This window comes from Hakea prostrata, chromosome 1, assembly GCF_041222555.1.
Source record: "Hakea prostrata isolate BN-2017 chromosome 1, UWA_Hpros_2, whole genome shotgun sequence".
Classification (NCBI taxonomy): domain Eukaryota; kingdom Viridiplantae; phylum Streptophyta; class Magnoliopsida; order Proteales; family Proteaceae; genus Hakea; species Hakea prostrata.
This window is the reverse complement of record NC_142600.1, coordinates 20,048,685-20,069,536: the sequence shown is the minus strand read 5'-3', so window position 1 is coordinate 20,069,536 and position 20,852 is coordinate 20,048,685. Positions and strand designations below refer to the sequence as shown.

General features: G+C 39.9%; 2 protein-coding genes and 3 pseudogenes across 2 annotated transcripts; all 5 read left to right on the top strand.

Annotated features, from left to right (window-relative positions):
- The first annotated feature begins 1,735 nt into the window (after positions 1-1,735).
- LOC149028156 (caffeic acid 3-O-methyltransferase-like) lies at positions 1,736-3,234 on the top strand. The gene is made up of 4 exons (XM_089168870.1): positions 1,736-2,206; positions 2,366-2,676; positions 2,772-2,836; positions 2,919-3,234. Exons 1-4 carry the CDS (start codon positions 1,788-1,790, stop codon positions 3,225-3,227), a joined length of 1,104 nt encoding a protein of 367 aa, XP_089024996.1. The 5' UTR covers positions 1,736-1,787; the 3' UTR covers positions 3,228-3,234.
- A 1,957-nt stretch (positions 3,235-5,191) lies between these two features.
- LOC149028155 (mitochondrial succinate-fumarate transporter 1 pseudogene) lies at positions 5,192-6,608 on the top strand (annotated as a pseudogene).
- Positions 6,609-11,239: 4,631 nt separating this feature from the next.
- Positions 11,240-12,817, top strand: LOC149028154 (caffeic acid 3-O-methyltransferase-like). Its single transcript, XM_089168860.1, has 4 exons — positions 11,240-11,782; positions 11,949-12,259; positions 12,355-12,419; positions 12,502-12,817. The coding sequence occupies exons 1-4, from the start codon at positions 11,364-11,366 to the stop codon at positions 12,808-12,810; spliced, it is 1,104 nt and encodes a 367-aa protein (XP_089024986.1). The 5' UTR covers positions 11,240-11,363; the 3' UTR covers positions 12,811-12,817.
- A 1,904-nt stretch (positions 12,818-14,721) lies between these two features.
- LOC149028153 (mitochondrial succinate-fumarate transporter 1 pseudogene) lies at positions 14,722-16,435 on the top strand (annotated as a pseudogene).
- Positions 16,436-18,736: 2,301 nt separating this feature from the next.
- LOC149028152 (mitogen-activated protein kinase kinase kinase 18-like) lies at positions 18,737-20,210 on the top strand (annotated as a pseudogene).
- Positions 20,211-20,852: the final 642 nt, after the last annotated feature.

Genomic DNA, 20,852 nt, shown 5'->3' with positions numbered 1-20,852 from the left:
TAATTCTCAATCGGGAAGAATGGTGGAATTCACAGTTCAAGGCCACGAGAAAAGATTACACGAAAAGTCATAAAGGCTCTGAGAGCGACCCAAAAGCCAAAACCCACAACCAAAAGCCAGCGGTTTCGTTCATCAATTAAAGAATACACCCTTTGGTATGATTTTCATGTTTTATTTTTACTATCAAAAATCAATTCAGAAAATCATTTGGGCATAAAAGGCAAAAATCGTCTGGTAACTAATAGGTGAGATAGGTTTCATACTAAAAAATATGTCTGGTAACTAATTGGTGAAATATATTTCGTCCTAGAACTTCACCAATAAGGGCTGAAGCAATATGAACTGGACAGGCGAAAGCTTGTTCAACCTTTGGTTTGAGCTTCTCTTCTTCGCTCCCGTTGAGCTAAGGAACCAGGCGGGGGCTCCTGGACTTGGGCTTGAACCATAGCATTCTGAATCTACCATTTATTTCCAAATCCGTTCGTCATTTATTGAATGATTGCTGCTTGAACCTCTCAGCGAATTCTCGAGGTTCTGCTCGTAGATCAAGATGGTTACAATTCCATATTTAACTGCCCTCGCAACTCACGTCAGCTATGGATTGCACTTTGCTTTTGGCCAAATCAGAGATCTTTTTAGCGACTTGAGTAATTCTAGCAAACTAAAGCACATATTGCTAACCAAATAAACCATAAATTTAAGGAAAGTTCAACCTAGATTTTATGCTTTTAAGGCTTCCTAAATAGTTGAAATTTCATCCAAGAAGCAATGATTCGATGAAGTTGTAGAGAAATCTGAGTTATATTCAAATATGGTTGAGGTATTTGAGTTATAAGGTTCTAATATAGGCCATCGGATCAATTATGGTCCAATAGTGTAATTGCCTTTTGTAGGAGAGTCCAACTAACCATAGAACCTAGTGTTGCTCTATAAATAAAAATTGTATATTTTCTGTAAAATGCAGAATACAGATGCTAAGGAGAGCGAGATTAGAAGGAAAGAATCAATGTAAAAACAAAATCTAAGAAGAGCGAAATCAGAGAGAAGCGTCAACAGAGACGAGTGCAGGATAAACAAAACTTCATATGCCATTAATGGGGAAGGTGGGCAGAGATGTTAAATGACTCGAAACCCTACGAACACAGTAGAAGTTTGTAGAAGAAGAAGTAATTGGGATTTGGATGGGGACTCGGGAAGTGAAAATGAAATAAAGAAAAAGGACACGTGTGTGAAGAAGGGTAATGACACTGACAATTTGAGTCATTTGATACACACCCGTTCCTTGATTTCTTCCAGTGAACGACACTCAAAACTGACTGAATTTAAATCATGTTATGGGCCCATTGAACGAAACATATTATATGGTATGTCATATCTCGGCGATATTTCGGCGAGATATCTCCATATCGCTCTGTTCGCTAGGTAGCGAACTGGCGATATGGGGCGAAATTTCGTTCCTTGGTGTTGAGTACTTCGCGTCTAGAACCAGAAAATTATACAAAATTATTCAATTTCATTTACAGATTTCGGTTCCTCCAATCAATGGGAAGAAATAGTTTATACTGTCAGAGATTCCCAATTATGGTTTGGTAGGGTCTTCCTCATCCTATATAGCTAGGTATACTTGTCTTTCTTCACCTACTCTTCCAATTAACAAGTTTATACTGTCAAAGATTCCAATTATGGTTTGGTAGGGTCATCCTCATCCTATATAGCAGAAAATATATTTCTGCTGTGGGTTTAATTTGGTCCGTTCATATACAGATCTGAACTTCCAAATCCCAACAATGGCTTCCACTGAGAATCAACCAAAAAAATCCAGTGTTTACTGCGATGCCGACGATGCCCTTCTTATGGCCATGGAATTGCCTAGTTCAGCAGTCCTTCCTATGGTTTTCAAAGCTGCCATAGAGTTAGATTTGCTTGAGATAATTGCTAAAGCTGGTCCAGATGCGCAGCTTTCCCCTTCAGTGATAGCATCGCAGCTCCACACACAGAACCCAGAAGCCCCTGAGATGGTTGATCGCATCTTGAGGCTTCTAGCCAGCTACTCCATGATCACTTGCTCTCCTGCTACTCACCACGACGGTAGTGTTGAAAGGCTCTATGGTTTGGCCCCAGTCTCCACTTATTTTCTCTCAAATCGTGATGCACCATTTGCTGGTCTCTTGAAGATGTTAAATCACAAGGCCTTCCTCCAGAGCTGGTATAACCTTCCTTAACGATCTATCTTCTTAATTAGATTTCAGCTTCTCATTCATCTTGCCTGTAACAGAGACTCTGTGTGTGTGTGTGTGTTTCACCTACAAAATTTTGCTTTTAATTTTTATTTTTGGGTCCTGTGATTCACCATGTATGCGCATAGGCACCACTTGAAAGATGCAGTTCTGGAAGGAGGAACCCCATTTGATAAGGCCAATGGCATCTCTGTGTATGACTATGCTGCTAAAGACCCAAGTTTCAATGAGTCCTTCAATACCGGATTGATGAAGGGAACCATCAAAGCCATCAAGGAAATTCTGGATAAATACAATGGTTTCGAGAATGCAAAAGTAATAGTTGACGTGGGAGGTGGGATTGGGAATACACTTGAATCTGTCACTTCCAAGTACCCAAACATCAAGGGGATAAACTTTGACTTACCTCATGTGCTGCAGAATGCACCAGCTTATCCTGGTATCATCCACCTCTTCTTCATTCCCTAAAATCATCATTTAAACTATACATTTTGAATTCTCTTCTGTTATTTAGAGGAAGATCCACTTGTGTAGGTGTGGAGCATCTAGCTGGAGATATGTTTGTTCATGTTCCAGCAGGAGACATCATTCTTCTAAAGGTAATTAATAGCTAGCTTGCTTAGCCATCAAAATTATATGTGGGCTTTCATCTTTTAATGCTACTTCTCCCAATACATGTAGGCAGTACTTCACAACTGGGGAGATGATGATTGCTTGAAGTTGTTGAAAAATTGCTATGAAGCACTACCAGACCATGGAAAAGTAGTGGTGATTGAGAGGGTTCTTCCTGTAATTCCTGAGACCACAACTGATGCCAAAGCCTTGTTCAGACTTGACTTGTTTATGCTGGCTCAACATCCTGGAGGAAAGGAGAGGACAGAGAAACAGTTTGAAATCTTGGCCAAGGCAGCTGGATTTACTGGTTTTAAATTAGCTTGTTCTGCTTCTTTAAACCAGTGGGTCATGGAATTATATAAAAGCTGCAATTGAGATTTTACCATTTGTAATAGAAGATACAATCAATGACTATGGGAGAAATCTCCACAAAACCTGGTAGTGAAATATTTTGTTTCCAGTTACCATAATTAGGAATCAGGAATGCTTACCTTGACATAAAATGACTCAATCCGGCTTCCAGGGAATGTTTTCAATCGCCGTCATGGGGCGATATGTCGAGGTGTCGCTGGGGGGCGACACCGACTTAACAATTTGTCGGCGATAGTTGGTCATGGGAGACACCCTTAGATAATATCTGGTGCAGTCATCAAAACTCGCTGCACTGGGTCACTTTTCCAACTCCCCCTCTCCCCCCCCCAAAAAAAAAAAAAAAAAAAAAAGCCCTTCCCATAAAAGAAAAACTTGTGGTAGTTCAACTTTCATAATTTTAGTTGTTATTTTTTATTGTGCTCTGAATATCTGAGAAATGCCTTTATCTTCCATTGCTATTTCTAGTTTTGCATCTCATCCATGTGAGCATTGTTGTCTCAGCCTATCTCTAAGCATTTGAAGTGTTAATGGTATGCCATACAGCATTAAAGTTATTTCTGAATGCTACATGGCAAGTGAAGTTGCCGGGGTTTAGAAAACAGGAGTTAATCCGATGCTTTTAGTGAATCTTGGCGTGACTTTCTTCTGGAGCATTGCACTAAAACTTGGATGCATTAATGATTTAGTTGGCTGTGACTCTTCTGGACTGAGTTCTCCACATTACAGGAGTTGAGCTAAAAGAGATTACCTCTATTCTTTTTTCCTTACAAGTGATATTATGTGCATCGGGTGACAAGTATAATGCCGTTTGGGGAGCCACTAGAGCTTTTGCCTTTTATGGGTGCTCTGTGAGCCTGGGGATAAATGGCAAGACATTTATGCTACATCGATTTATCTATTAAAATCATGGGTACTGGGCCACCCTTTGGTAGACAGTTTCTAAAACTCAACACTCACAATTAAGACCTAACAAATTAAATCAAATTCATTGAGAGACCTCTCAGATAATAACATTTCATTAAATTTTAATCCACATTTCTGTTTCTAGCTGGGGTTTGTGACTTTTAGCCGTAGGGTTTAGTATGAGTTCTTTGGGAGTTCCAATGTTAGTATCTGCAGATAAAATAGACCAAGAGGAGTGATATAGTGTACCGGCAGTACAACTGTACGAGGAACTAATTCAGTGTATCACCAACATATGGATTTTAGATGTTATATCATTTTGAATTTGGAGTGATAAGCGTGGATATACGGATGGCATCAATTTTCTTACCAAATATGATCTAAGTTGAATGAGTTTGACAAGGGTGTGGACCTTTGGTGTTGTGATAACAGAAGTGATGCTGTTTTTTGAGAAGTTGACAGTTTTTATTACTTTTAAGGCCAGGTGCTAATTTTTATTTGGATTCGGTTATTTGAATTTTATTTATTCATTTATTTATTTAATGTTAAGAGATAGTAAGTAATACATCATATATGCTGGTTACTTGCTTCTGTTTGAAAGCTTGAAATCTTGAATTGCTTGACGACTAAGTGTCTTTAAAATTTTATAAAAAAAATTCAGATATGGTGCTAGGAAGACTTACATTTTAGCTCAAGTAATTACAAAAAAGAGCCATTGTTTATATCTCATGGCATTGGCCTACCAAGGATACCCAATTATTATTTTTGTCTGGATTATATGAATATTACTTGGGTGTCAGCTTTCTGCCTGTGTGGTGCACGGTGCACCTCTCTTGATGGATGTAGGCAACATATCTTTTTCTGCGTATGTGGTTTTATATTTTTTTAAGTATATGCATTGTTTCACACTTTCAGTGCAGATATTTGCTTTTAAAAGGTATTTCTCAAACCAGGCACACACAGTTTCTAATCTTTATCATTTCTACTTCTAGCAAGAAATGGGATTTTGTGCACAAACTTAATGGCTGACCAATCTTAACAAATTCTTCTCTGGTTGTTGACTGCAAGTGGTGAAGATTAGACCGCAACAGCAGAATGGACTGAGCTCTGAGCTTCTGAAGTATAAGGGTCCTATACACTGTGCTCAAATCATCATCCGTGAGGAAGGCCTCTTGGGGCTCTGGTCTGGTGCTGCTCCCACTGTGATGCGTAATGGGATAAACCAGTCTGCCATGTTCACAGCAAAAAATGCATTTGATGTAGTCTTTTGGAGAAAACATGAAGGAGATGGAAAAGTCCTCCAACCATGGCAATCGATGGTGTCAGGGTTCATGGCCGGAACTGTAGGCCCAATATGCACAGGCCCCTTTGATGCTGTGAAGACAAGGCTGATGGCTCAGAGCCGATTAGGGGACGGGGTAAAGTACAGGGGCATGTTCCATGCAATCAGAACTATTGGTGCAGAAGAAGGTGTACTTGCATTATGGAAAGGATTGTTGCCTCGGCTTATGAGGATACCCCCCCTGGTCAGGCCATCATGTGGGCACTGGCAGACCAAGTGATGGGCTTCTATGAGAGGAGATACATTAATTAGGGGCAACATACCACCGCATGTATGGTGTACCTCCTGCTGGACCTTCCTCGATTCCAAGTGAACAATCTTGTGGTGTGGCAAATACTGCTATTTTGCTGAAACCTGCTTTGTGGGAAGAGAAGAAGGTCGACCACTGAAGAACTTGGATCCATTTTGTGATTTCAGACCACAGAAGTGGCTGCCCTAGCATTCTCAGGTTCGCATAAAGGTGGGAACTTACCCTTCTTGGAATTCATTAGCTGTGGGTGGTGATGGTTTATTAGATTTTGCATCATTGATTTTTCCTGGGTAGGTTGATTGATACGGTCATGACTCCAAGGCTTTCTTAGTCATTTCTCTCTTATTGCCAAGCAAAGAAAAGAACGGAGAATAAAAATCAGAGCTACAATCTTCTGCCTGAAAACAATGGATGACTTCTTGCTTTTATAGACTTTTCAGAACCTAAATTTGTCTTCAAGCGATTTCTTTTGCCGGTAAAGCAATGTCATTTTCTCAGTCGTCCACAAGGTCAGGAGGGATGATTAATCTTGTGGTGGTTGTACGGTATTTGTTCTTGAGATGTGTACTCTTGTGGTGGTTGTACGGTATTTGTTCTTGAGATGTGTACGAGGAAAATTGCACCGAACCTGTGGACTGGGTTCAGGATCTTCATTCAGGTTAGACCATAACCAGGGACCCACCAAACCCTAATCTAATGATCATAAAGGCGCCGCATTTTGGTTATCAGTCCGGTAGGATCTCCCGAACCTTGCGGTAGACGAAGCTGACTTGTAGAAAGCAACTATTATCAAAGCTTTGAGGGAATTGTGCTGCGTTTGGTAACTATTTGCGCTCCCAAATATCTAGAAGACACCCTACAATCGGACGGCCACGAATAGAGATCGAAACTTCACTCAACGGTCTAGAATTGCAATTGGAGGTAAAATCTATATAAACGAGTGAGCCACTCACTCTAGAGGTACCTGCATCATTTTCCAATTTACGTATTCATTATTATGCTCTGCAACTTGCCAGAGCCTTGGTGATTAGTTCAGTAACTGACTTAAGCTTCGAAGGTGGCCTCCCGACCCCCGCGGTCGGGTCACGTCTAACTCTATTTTGCAGGCCATCAATAAGAAATCTGGAGGCTTAACATTTTCTGGAGGCATCAAAATGTTTTTGTATTATTGATGTACTTTAATGTACATAATGTTACCTATAAGCTTTAATCAATATTATTTTGGTATCTAGTCATTGGTCATTATATTTTGTTGATCTTTGTAATTAGGACGTCAGTAGTCTTTCTTGGTTGTTTCAATGAAATTCTCTTGCCAAAAGAAAATCATTATATTTTGTAATCCTTAGGGGACTGCTGGCATACTAATGGATCCAATTATGCTGTACAGTGTCGGTTCTACCTACAACCACTTCAAATGAGTTAGTGATAACTATAAAAATAATGGGGAAATCTTAGTTGGAACACTATGTGACATTATTGGAACTTTTATATTGCACATATGCGGATGAGGGTTACATGTGTCCGGAGAGAGAATTTACACCTCCTAGTGAGAGGAGGGAAGTGAGCTTTTGCTTCTTTTTTTTTGGAATAAGAGTTTTCTTATATATGGGGATGGCCGGATGGGAATGGGAATGTTAGTGCCATTGCCGCCGAATGGTCACGAAAAGGTTGGGTTTTTAACCGCTTTACTAACCCACCATTGGTTGAGGTTTTGCTTTCTTTTACCCAAAAAAGAAAGAAAGCTCACTTTCTCTCTTAGATTACTAGTTGTTACTAATTACCACTATTACTACTGCTACTCAGCCTCAAAGGTTTTTTTTTTGTGAAATTAAATCTCAAAGCAGAAGAACTAAAAAAATTCTCTCTTTTATTTTTTGGCCTAAAGGAAGAGCTTAATTAAGATGATGACGTCTCATGTATGTACTTGCATCCTTGTGTAAAAGGGGATTGGGAATAACAAGTGTGGAGAAATAAAAGTTGGAATCTAGATGTTCTTGAACTTTATAGAGAAATTGTCATCATTATACCAAGAATGACATTCACACCATTTATTAGTTCAATTAATTTCGCTATGTGTTCAACTTCAGTGTTGCGCATTAAATGTGCAACACTGTACTTGCAACCATCGAAATCAAAATTTCAGTCATCTCAACCATCTGTCCTGCTTTCAACCACCTGTAAGACGGATAGTCTAGATCAAAATTTCGATTTCGACCATCGATAGTTGAGGCTGTGCATTTACTATCAAGTCTGCGTGTTCGCTATTGTCCAGGACCATTTTTAAGTTTAAAAACTTTTAAGCTAGTGGATCCACATAATCATTGGCACGATGACCTAGGTAGGGGGGGAGGGAACCACATCATCTCCCATCTCCTTCACCAATCTCATCTGGCTTTTGGGATTTTAATATTTCGTGGAGGCTAATCATTCACGTCAACTGCCCTCCCATGGCCAAACAGTAAGCATCCCTTGCCAGAAACATCAGCAACCATTAAAAATCGGTGTGTTGTCCTAACCGAATATATCTCCCCCAACGCACACCAACTTCCACGTGGCAGGCTTAAAGTGCACCCCTTCATTTGGGCCTTCATAAGTCCACAACTGGTTCCTACCCAACCCAAACCAAACACAATACAACTTGGTCACGCGATCTTATCCTTCTCTTTAGGATATATAAATTCCTGACCTGGCAACGTGTACGGTCGGAGCAGGGCCAGCCATTAATCACATGGTCGAAACATGGTAGATATATAATTCTCAATCGGGAAGAATGGTGGAATTCACAGCTGCTCTCCTTCAAGGCCAGGAGAAAAGATTATACGAAAAGTCATAAAGGCTCTGAGAGCGACCCAAAAGCCAAAACCCACAACCAAAAGCCAGCGGTTTCGTTCATCAATTAAAGAATACACCCTTAAATAAGGATAAAACAGAATAATCCATCGTTAAAATTATCTTACGTGGCAAACCTGATTCAAAGTATTTCATGACGTCACCAAGCCTTGTGTGGTGAATAATTTCACCGCTGATAGTAGCCCATGTATATATATATATATATATAGCCGGTGAAGGATTAGCCCAATTATGCTTCAGAGAACTGAGACAGAGGTAATACCTAATATGATGTTTTTTCAAAAATTTCTTTTAGTCAGGTTTATAGAAACAGAAGAGAATAAATAGGAAGAAAAGATAAGAGAGAATAGTGGGGAGAATAAATAGGGATTGAGGAATTAGTTTTTAATTAAGAATGACATATGTGCCCATTATTTTACCTTTAAAAATTGTTCTCAATATTGGAGGACCAAATAAGGACATTTCACATACAGGAAGAGAAAAAAGTGAAAAAAACAAGAAAATTAAGGGAATTTATATAAAAATTTTAAAAATCCGGGAGGGGGGCATGGCCCCCTCAGCCCCTTCATAGGTCCGCCCTTGATTGCAAACACAAGGGGTTTATATATAACTTGCAATATATATACACTTTCATATATAATTAAGGGTAATTTTCATCTAAACCCCCTGAAGTTTTGTCTATGTCATTCGTAGTTCAAAAAAAACTGAGACTTTGCATCTGCCTTTTCTATGCTATAGAAAAAATCAATTTAAGGACTAATTATCATTTCTATAAAATTAAGTATTTATGCCTAAAAAGCTGTTGGCGAATATATAGTTTTCTGCGACGGTTTTAAACTGTAGTAAAAAACCCAACTTTCCACAGCGCATATAAAATATTCATCGCTAAAAATGTGTTAATTACCCATGCACATAATATTGTAGCCAAACAACTTTTTGGCGATGGTTTATGAAAGTTGCTGAAAATATTTTCCACGGGGCTCAAAAACCGTCACCAATTTTCCACAACGGATGTGGCAATGGTGGGTAACCAAAAATAGGTTTTTTTTTTTGGTAGTGGGTGCTAAGGTGTTTCAAGTCCAATCTCCAAGTCTTTACTGTGGAATCAATCCCTTAATTCACTTACAAAGCGTACAACTTTGGTTAAGACAATGTTTGGTATGATTTTCATGTTTTATTTTTACTATCAAAAATCAATTCAGAAAATCATTTGGGCTTAAAAGGCAAAAAATCGTCTGGTAACTAATAGGTGAGATAGGTTTCATACTAAAAAATATGTCTGGTAACTAATTGGTGAAATATATTTCGTCCTAGAACTTCACCAATAAGGGCTGAAGCAATATGAACTGGGACAACGCGAGCTTGTTCAACCTTTGGTTTGAGCTTCTCTTCTTCGCTCCCGTTGAGCTCAGGAACCGGCAGGGGGCTCCTGGACTTGAGCTTGAACCATTGCATTCTGAATCTACCATTTATTTCCAAATCCGTTCGTCATTTATTGAATGATTGCTGCTTGAACCTCTCAGCGAATTCTCGAGGTTCTGCTCGTAGATCAAGATGGTTACAATTCCATATTTAACTGCCCTCGCAACTCACTTCACCTATGGATTGCACTTTGCTTTTGGCCAAATCAGAGATCTTTTTAGCGACTTGAGTAATTCTAGCAAACTAAAGCACATATTGCTAACCAAATAAACCATAAATTTAAGGAAAGTTCAACCTAGATTTTATGCTTTTAAGGCTTCCTAAATAGTTGAAATTTCATCCAAGAAGCAATGATTCGATGAAGTTGTAGAGAAATCTGAGTTATAATCAAATATGGTTGAGGTATTTGAGTTATAAGGTTCTAATATAGGCCATCGGATCAATTATGGTCCAATAGTGTAATTGCCTTTTATAGGAGAGTCCAACTAACCATAGAACCTAGTGTTGCTCTATAAATAAAAATCGTATCTTTTCTGTAAAATGCTGAATACAGATGCTAAGGAGAGCGAGATTTGAAGGAAAGAATAAATGTAAAAACGAAATCTAAGAAGAGCGAAATCAGAGAGAAGCGTCAACAGAGACGAGTGCAGGACAAACAAAACTTCATATGCCATTAATGGGGAAGGTGGGCAGAGATGTTAAATGACTCAAAACCCTACGAACACAGTAGAAGTTTGTAGAAGAAGAAGTAATTGGGATTTGGATGGGGACTCGGGAAGTGAAAATGAAATAAAGAAAAAGGACACGTGTGTGAAGAAGGGTAATGACACTGACAATTTGAGTCATTTGATACACACACGTTCCTTGATTTTTTTCCCGTGAACGACACTCAAAACTGACTGAATTTAAATCATGTTATGGGCCCGTTGAACGAAACATATTATATGGTATGTCATATCTCGCCGATATTTCGGCGAGATATCTCCATATCGCTCTGTTCGCTGGGTAGCGAACTGGCAAAATGGGGCGAAATTTCGTTCCTTGCTGTTGAGTACTTCGCGTCTAGAACCAGAAAATTATACAAAATTATTCAATTTCATTTACAGATTTCGGTTCCTCCAATCAATGGGAAGAAATAGTTTATACTGTCAGAGATTCCCAATTATGGTTTGGTAGGGTCATCCTCATCCTATATAGCTAGGTATACTTGTCTTTCTTCACCTACTCTTCCAATTAACAAGTTTATACTGTCAAAGATTCCCAATTATGGTTTGGTAGGGTCATCCTCATCCTATATAGCAGAAAATATATTTCTGCTGTGGGTTTTAGTTGGGTCCGTTCATATACAGATCTGAACTTCCAAATCCCAACAATGGCTTCCACTGAGAATCAACCAAAAAAATCCAGTGTTTACTGCGATGCCGACGATGCCCTTCTTATGGCCATGGAATTGCCTAGTTCAGCAGTCCTTCCTATGGTTTTCAAAGCTGCCATAGAGTTAGATCTGCTTGAGATAATTGCTAAAGCTGGTCCAGATGCGCAACTTTCCCCTTCAGTGATAGCATCGCAGCTCCACACACAGAACCCAGAAGCCCCTGAGATGGTTGATCGCATCTTGAGGCTTCTAGCCAGCTACTCCATGCTCACTTGCTCTCCTGCTACTCACCACGACGGTAGTGTTGAAAGGCTCTATGGTTTGGCCCCAGTCTCCACTTATTTTCTCTCAAATCGTGATGCACCATTTGCTGGTCTCTTGAAGATGTTAAATCACAAGGCCTTCCTCCAGAGCTGGTATAACCTTCCTTAACGATCTATCTTCTTAATTAGATTTCAGCTTCTCATTCATCTTGCCTGTAACAAAGACTCTGTGTGTGTGTGTGTGTTTCACCGACCAAATTTTGCTTTTAATTTTTATTTTTTATTTTTGGGTCCTGTGATTCACCATGTATGTGCATAGGCACCACTTGAAAGATGCAGTTTTGGAAGGAGGAACCCCATTTGATAAGGCCAATGGCATCTCTGTGTATGACTATGCTGCTAAAGACCCAAGTTTCAATGAGTCCTTCAATACCGGATTGATGAAGGGAACCATCAAAGCCATCAAGGAAATACTTGATAAATACAATGGTTTCGAGAATGCAAAAGTAATAGTTGATGTGGGAGGTGGGATTGGGAATACACTTGAATCTGTCACTTCCAAGTACCCAAACATCAAGGGGATAAACTTTGACTTACCTCATGTGCTGCAGAATGCACCAGCTTATCCTGGTATCATCCACCTCTTCTTCATTCCCTAAAATCATCATTTAAACTATACATTTTGAATTATCTTCTGTTATTTAGAGGAAGATCCACTTGTGTAGGTGTGGAGCATCTAGCTGGAGATATGTTTGTTCATGTTCCAGCAGGAGACATCATTCTTCTAAAAGTAATTAATAGCTAGCTTGCTTAGCCATCAAAATTATATGTGGGCTTTCATCTTTTAATGCTACTTCTCCCAATACATGTAGGCAGTACTTCACAACTGGGGAGATGATGATTGCTTGAAGTTGTTGAAAAATTGCTATGAAGCACTACCAGACCATGGAAAAGTAGTGGTGATTGAGAGGGTTCTTCCTGTACTTCCTGAGACCACAACTGATGCCAAAGCCTTGTTCAGACTTGACTTGTTTATGCTGGCTCAACATCCTGGAGGAAAGGAGAGGACAGAGAAACAGTTTGAAATCTTGGCCAAGGGAGCTGGATTTACTGGTTTTAAATTAGCTTGTTCTGCTTCTTTAAACCAGTGGGTCATGGAATTATATAAAAGCTGCAATTGAGATTTTACCATCTGTAATAGAAGATACAATCAGTGACTATGGGAGAAATTTCCACAAAACCTGGTAGTGAAATATTTTGTTTCCAATTACCATATTTAGGAATCAGGAATGCTTACCTTGACATAAAATGACTCAATCCGGCTTCCAGGGAATGTTTTCAATCGCCGACATGGGGCGATATGTCGAGGTGTCGCTGGGGGGCGACACCGACTTAACAATTTGTCGGCGATAGTTGGTCATGGGAGACACCCTTAGATAATTTCTGGTGCAGTCATCAAAACTCGCTGCACTGGGTCACTTTTCCAACTCCCCCCCTCCCCCCCCCCCCCAAAAAAAAAAAAGCCCTTCCCATAAAAGAAAAACTTGTGGTAGTTCAACTTTCATAATTTTAGTTGTTATTTTTTATTGTGCTCTGAATATCTGAGAAATGCCTTTATCTTCCATTGCAATTTCTAGTTTTGCATCTCATCCATGTGAGCATTGTTGTCTCAGCCTATCTTTGATCATTTGAAGTGTTAATGGTATGCCATACAGCATTAAAGTTATTTCTGAATGCTACCTGGCAAGTGAAGTTGCCGGGGTTTAGAAAACAGGAGTTAATGCGATGCTTTTAGTGAATCTTGGCGTGACTTTCTTCTGGAGCATTGCACTAAAACTTGTATGCATTAATGATTTAGTTGGCTGTGACTCTTCCAAACTGAGTTCTCCACATTACAGGAGTTGAGCTAAAAGAGATTACCTCTATTCTTTTTTCCTTACAAGTGATATTATGTGCATCGGGTGACAAGTAGAATGCCGTTTGGGGAGCCACTAGAGCTTTTGCCTTTTCTGGGTGATGCAGAATTTATCTACACTATCTATAAAATCATGGGTACTGGGCCACCCTTTGGTAGACAGTTTCTAAAACTCAACACTCACAATTAAGACCTAACAAATTAAATCAAATTCATTGAGAGACCTCTCAGATAATAACATTTTATTAAATTTTAATCCACATTTCTGTTTCTAGCTGGGGTTTGTGGCTTTGAGCCGTAGGGTTTAGTATGAGTTCTTTGGGAGTTCCAATTATCTGCAGATAAAATAGACCAAGAGGAGTGATATAGTGTACTGGCAGTACAACTACGAACTAATTCAGTGTATCACCAACATATGGATTTTAGATGTTATATCATTTTTAATTTGGAGTGGTAAGCAAGCATATACGGATGGCGTGAATTTGCTTACCAAATATGATCTAAGTTGGATGAGTTTGACAAGGGTGTGGACCTGTGGTGTTGTGTTAACAGAAGTGATGCTGTTTTTTGAGAAATTGACAGTTTTTATTACTTATAAAGCCAGGCGCTAATTTTTATTTGGGTTCAGTTATTTGAATTTTATTTATTCATTTATTTATTTAATGTTAAGAGATAGTAAGTAATACATCATATATGCTGGTTACTTGCTTCTGTTTGAAAGCTTGAAATCTTGGATTGCTTGACGACTAAGTGTCTTTAAAATTTTATAAAAAGAATTCAGATATGGTGCTAGGAAGACTTACATTTTAGCTCAAGTAATTACAAAAAAGAGCCATTGTTTATATTTCATGGCATTGGCCTACCAAGGATGCCCAATTATTATTTTTGTCTGGATTATATGAATATTACTTGGGTGTCAGCTTTCTGCCTGTGTGGTGCACCTCTCTTGATGGATGTAGGCAACATATCTTTTTCTGCGTATGTGGTTTTATATTTTTTTAAGTATATGCATTGTTTCACACTTTCAGTGCAGATATTTGCTTTTAAAAGGTATTTCTCAAACCAGGCACACACAGTTTCTAATCTTTATCATTTCTACTTCTAGCAAGAAATGGGATTTTGTGCACAAACTTAATGGCTGACCAATCTTAACAAATTCTTCTCTGGTTGTTGACTGCAAGTGGTGAAGATTAGACCGCAACAGCAGAAAGGACTGAGCTCTGAGCTTCTAAAGTATAAGGGTCCTATACACTGTGCTCAAATCATCATCCGTGAGGAAGGCCTCTTGGGGCTCTGGTCTGGTGCTGCTCCCACTGTGATGCGTAATGGGATAAACCAGTCTGCCATGTTCACAGCAAAAAATGCATTTGATGTAGTCTTTTGGAGAAAACATGAAGGAGATGGAAAAGTCCTCCAACCATGGCAATCGATGGTGTCAGGGTTCATGGCCGGAACTGTAGGCCCAATATGCACAGGCCCCTTTGATGCTGTGAAGACAAGGCTGATGGCTCAGAGCCGATTAGGGGACGGGGTAAAGTACAGGGGCATGTTCCATGCAATCAGAACTATTGGTGCAGAAGAAGGTGTACTTGCATTATGGAAAGGATTGTTGCCTCGGCTTATGAGGATACCCCCCCTGGTCAGGCCATCATGTGGGCACTGGCAGACCAAGTGATGGGCTTCTATGAGAGGAGATACATTAATTAGGGGCAACATACCACCGCATGTATGGTGTACCTCCTGCTGGACCTTCCTCGATTCCAAGTGAACAATCTTGTGGTGTGGCAAATACTGCTATTTTGCTGAAACCTGCTTTGTGGGAAGAGAAGAAGGTCGACCACTGAAGAACTTGGATCCATTTTGTGATTTCAGACCACAGAAGTGGCTGCCCTAGCATTCTCAGGTTCGCATAAAGGTGGGAACTTACCCTTCTTGGAATTCATTAGCTGTGGGTGGTGATGGTTTATTAGATTTTGCATCATTGATTTTTCCTGGGTAGGTTGATTGATACGGTCATGACTCCAAGGCTTTCTTAGTCATTTCTCTCTTATTGCCAAGCAAAGAAAAGAACGGAGAATAAAAATCAGAGCTACAATCTTCTGCCTGAAAACAATGGATGACTTCTTGCTTTTATAGACTTTTCAGAACCTAAATTTGTCTTCAAGCGATTTCTTTTGCCGGTAAAGCAATGTCATTTTCTCAGTCGTCCACAAGGTCAGGAGGGATGATTAATCTTGTGGTGGTTGTACGGTATTTGTTCTTGAGATGTGTACTCTTGTGGTGGTTGTACGGTATTTGTTCTTGAGATGTGTACGAGGAAAATTGCACCGAACCTGTGGACTGGGTTCAGGATCTTCATTCAGGTTAGACCATAACCAGGGACCCACCAAACCCTAATCTAATGATCATAAAGGCGCCGCATTTTGGTTATCAGTCCGGTAGGATCTCCCGAACCTTGCGGTAGACGAAGTTGACTTGTAGGAAGCAACTATTATCAAAGCTGTGAGGGAATCGTGCCGCGATTGGTAACTATTTGCGCTCCCAAAATACCTAGAAGTAACCCTACAATCGGACTGCCACGAATAGAGATCGAAACTTCACTCAACGGTCGAGAATTAGAGGTAAAATCTATATAAACGAGTGAGCCACTCACTCTAGAGGTACCTGAATCGTTTTCCAATTTACGTATTTATTATTATGCTCTGCAACTTGCCAGAGCCTTGGTGATTAGTTCAGTAACTGACTTAAGCTTCGAAGGTGGCCTCCCAACCCCCGCGGTCGGGTCATGTCTAACTCTATTTTGCAGGCTATCAATAAGAAATCTGGAGGCTTAACATTTTCTGGAGGCATCAAGATGTTTTTGTATTATTGATGTACTTTAATGTACATAATGTTACCTATAAGCTTTAATCAATATTATTTTGGTATCTAGTCATTGGTCATTATATTTTATTGATCTTTGTAATTAGGACGTCATTAGTCTTTCTTGGTTGTTTCAATGAAATCCTCTTGCCAAAAAAAAATCATTATATTTTGTAATCCTTAGTTCAATCAGTTAATCATATTCTGAAGGGACTGCTGGCATAGTAATGGATCCAATTATGATGTACGTTGTTGGTTCTACCTATAACCACTTCCGATGAGTTAGTGATAACTATAAAAATAATGGGGAAATCTTAGTTGGAACAGTATGTGACAATATTGGAACTTTTATATTGCACATATGCGGATGAGTGTTACATGTGTCCGGACAGAGAATTTACACCTCCTAGTGAGAGGAGGTAAGTGAGCTTTTGCTTTTTTTTTTTTTTTTTTTTTTTGGGAGTAGGAGCTTTCTTATATATGGGGATGGCCAGATGGGAATGGGAATGTTAGTGCCATTGCCGCCAAATGGTCACGGAAAAGTTGGGTTTTTAACCGCTTTACTAACCCCACCATTGGCTGAGGTTTTGCTCTCTTTTACCGGGAAAAAAAAAATGAGCTTTGCTTTCTTAGATTACTAGGTGTTACTAATTACCACTGCTACTCAGCCTCAAAGTTTTTTTTGTTTTTTGGTGAAAATAAATCTCAAAGCAGAAGAACTAAAAAATTCTCTCTTTTATTTTTTGGCCCAAAGGAATTGCTTACTTAAGGATGATGACGTTTCATGCATGTACTTGCATCCTTGTCTAAAAGGGGATTGGGAGTAACAAGTGTGGAGAAATGAAAGTTTCGAATCTAAATGTTCTTGAACTTTATAGAGAAAATTGTCATTAATGTATCAAGAATGACATTCACACCATTTATTAGTTCAATTCACTTAGGGCCTGTTTGGTTACATGAGTCTGGAGATTTCAAATATCTAGAGATTTCAAATTTAGAGATTTCAAATCTATGGAGTCATAATTTATAAAATTAAGTGTTTGGTTGTGGAGTGAAATCTTTGAATTCATCCTAAAAAACTATTTGATTGACGTGATTTTTGTGAACGTGCAAACGTACATCTTTTTTGAAATCTCTGGATTTCACCCCTTACCCATAAATCTACAAATTCACGTTTTTAGTGTAAAAATGTGAATCTCTAGATTTCATGAATCTAGAGATTTTTACAACCAAACAGGTATAATTCTCAGATTCATGAATCCAGAGATTTCAAATCTCTGGATTCATGTAACCAAACAGGCCCTTAGCTAAGGGTTCAACTTTAGTGTTATGCATTAAATGTGCAACACTGACAACCATGGAAATCAAAATTTTGGTCATCTCAACCATTTGTCTTGATTTCAACCACTTGCAAGACAGACAATCTAGATCAAAATTTCGATCTCGACCTTTGGTAGCTGAGGCTGCACATTTACTATCAAGTCTGTGTTTACAAAATTGTCCGGACCATTTTTAGGTTTAAAAACTTTTAAGCTAGTGGATCCACAGAATCATTGGCACGATGATCTAGGTAGGGGGGACCCACATCATCTCCCATCTCCTTCACCAATCTCATCTGGCTTTTGGGCTTTTAATATTTCGTGGAGGCTAATCATTCACTTCAACTGCCCTCCCATGGCCAAACATTAAGCATCGCTTGCGAGAAACATCAGCAACCATTAAAAATCGGTGTGTTGTCCTAACTGAATATATCTCCCCCAACGCACACCAACTTCCACGTGGCAGGCTTAAAGTGCACCCCTTCATTTGGGCCTTCATAAGTCCACAACCGGTTCCTACCCAACCCAAACCAAACACAATACAACTTGGTCACGCGATCTTATCCTTCTCTTTAGGATATATAAATTCCTGACCTGGCAACGTGTACGGTCGGAGCAGTGCCAGTCATTAATCACATGGTCGAAACATGGTAGATATATAATTCTCAATCGGGAAGAATGGTGGAATTCACAGCTGCTCTCCTTCAAGGCCACGAGAAAAGATTATACGAAAAGTCATAAAGGCTCTAGAGCGACCCAAAAGCCAAAACCCACAACCAAAAGCCAGCGGTTTCGTTCATCAATTAAAGAATACACCCTTAGATAAGGATAAAACAGAATAATCCACCGTTAAAATTATCTTACGTGGCAAACCTGATTCAAAGTATTTCATGACGTCACCAAGCCTTGTGTGGTGAATAATTTCACCGCTGATAGTAGCCCATATATATATATATATATATAGCCGGTGAAGGATTAGCCCAATTATGCTTCAGAGAACTGAGACAGAGCTACCTCTAGGTGAATTCTTGTTTCTTAATGGAGAAGAAATCAATTGTTCCACATAGTTATCCTCGGTGGGTTCGTTCGAATTGCATTGGAAAAGGTTCATTCGGTACTGTAAATCTCGCTTTCTTTGTATCTGATCGTCGAGTCTTCGCAGTGAAGTCCGTGAATTGCCACTCATCCACAACTTCCCACCTGGAATCGTTAGAGAATGAAATTGAAACCCTTAGAACTCTGTCGTCCCCGTACGTGGTTCAGTATCTTGGCGACGACCTGACCCAAGAATCCGGCAGCTTCACTTACCGGAATCTACACATGGAATACCTACCTGGAGGCACAGCTGCTGACGTGGCGTCCCAGTTTGCCGGAAAAGGTCTCGAGCGTGCGGTGGGAGCTTACACTTGGTGTATCTTGTCTGCGTTGAGATGCGTCCATGCTAAGGGCTTCGTTCACTGCGACGTTAAGGGGAAGAATGTTCTGCTGGGTTCCGGTCCGACCGCCGGTGTTGCGAAGCTGGCAGATTTTGGGTCGGCCAAGCGGTTCGGCAGTGATGAAAAGACTATACTACCCCGAGGAAGCCCGCTCTGGATGGCACCTGAAGTGATTCGAGGGGAGAGGCAAGGGCCAGAGTCCGACGTGTGGTCACTGGGTTGTACGGTCATCGAGATGATCACGGGGAAGCCAGCTTGGGAAGATTGCGGTGCCGATACGCTATGTCGGATTGCATTATGCGATACGGTGCCGGATTTCCCATCTGGATTGTCGGAGATGGGTCGTGACTTTCTCAACAACTGCCTCAGAAGAGAACCCAGTGAGAGGTGGACCTGCCAGCATCTCCTTCGAGCACCCTTTCGTATCGGTGGTGGCAGTTCCGGATTCGTCGCCGCGATCGATATTCCACTGGTCCACTTCTGAATTCATGGACGATGATGATGAAGAAGAAGACACTGAATTTGGTTTCAGTCGAACTGGCGAAACTGATTCCCAGACTCCAAGTTCAGGTTTAGGATCGCCAGTGATCTCTGGGAGGGAGAGAATTAAGGAATTAGCTACCGATAGAGGGGTAATTTGGGAATCTGAGGGGTGGGAATTGGTAAGGCCATTGTATTCGGTTTGTAACGGAGAAGTAGCCGGGACTTCGATGGCTGGAGCGGACGAAACGAGACCGGGGACTAATTTGGAATTATGCGAATTGAGAAATGTAATAGAGGAAAAGACAGAGAATAGTCCAGGAACAAGTGGAACGTTGTTGGACCTTTTCCTTGACAGCGAGGGAAGCGAAGGGCCTGAAGGCACGAGCACGGGATATTTGGGTTCCGTTGTTGGACCTTCTACTTGTTGGGTGATCGACAGTGAAGGCCTATCTAGCTTGAGAAGCTGCCCCATGGGAGGCGCCAAGGGCTTTTTCAGCTATGGTAAATTTGTATTAGCAACTCATTTATTAATAATATTCAAGTTTTATTTATTATTTTTATTTTGATCACGTGCCAAATCCACTGTTTCCATGCTGCTTAACCCTCTCAGAATTTCCATCTTGAAAAAAGAGGGAAAAACAAAAGAAAAACACAAACCAAACGCTAAAGCGCTAATTAAATCAGACTTGAATGGTACATTGAAGGTGTGGGCTACGTAGCTCTTGAACTCTTGATGCCAAGAAGAGTTGAACCAAACTCACTAGGAACAGGGCAAGGCCCAAATTGATTTTCCAACAGTCATGAACCATGGGGAAGAAAATGGCCACTCAGTCCTAAAAGGCTAATATATAGTATAGGTAAGTGGAGCAAGATCCCTAGACATATAGGAAAAGTGACAACTATAAAACCCTTCATAAGTGCCATTTATCAAAGAGTCCCAATTACAGAAGTGGGTGGGTAGCATTATGGTCCTGAAGCAAAAAGAGTTGAATCAAATTATACATAATTTTTCTATGAACTAAGAAAAGTTGAAGACTAGATATATATAAACACAGTAAATTAGCATTTGTAATTGATCATTATTCCTAAAAACATTTATTTTTTATTGTTAATAATTGAAATAAATGACTCAGCTGAAACACTAAAGAAGCATTTGTTATATATATATATACTAGTTAGAGATACACTTTCATATCTAATTAAGGGTA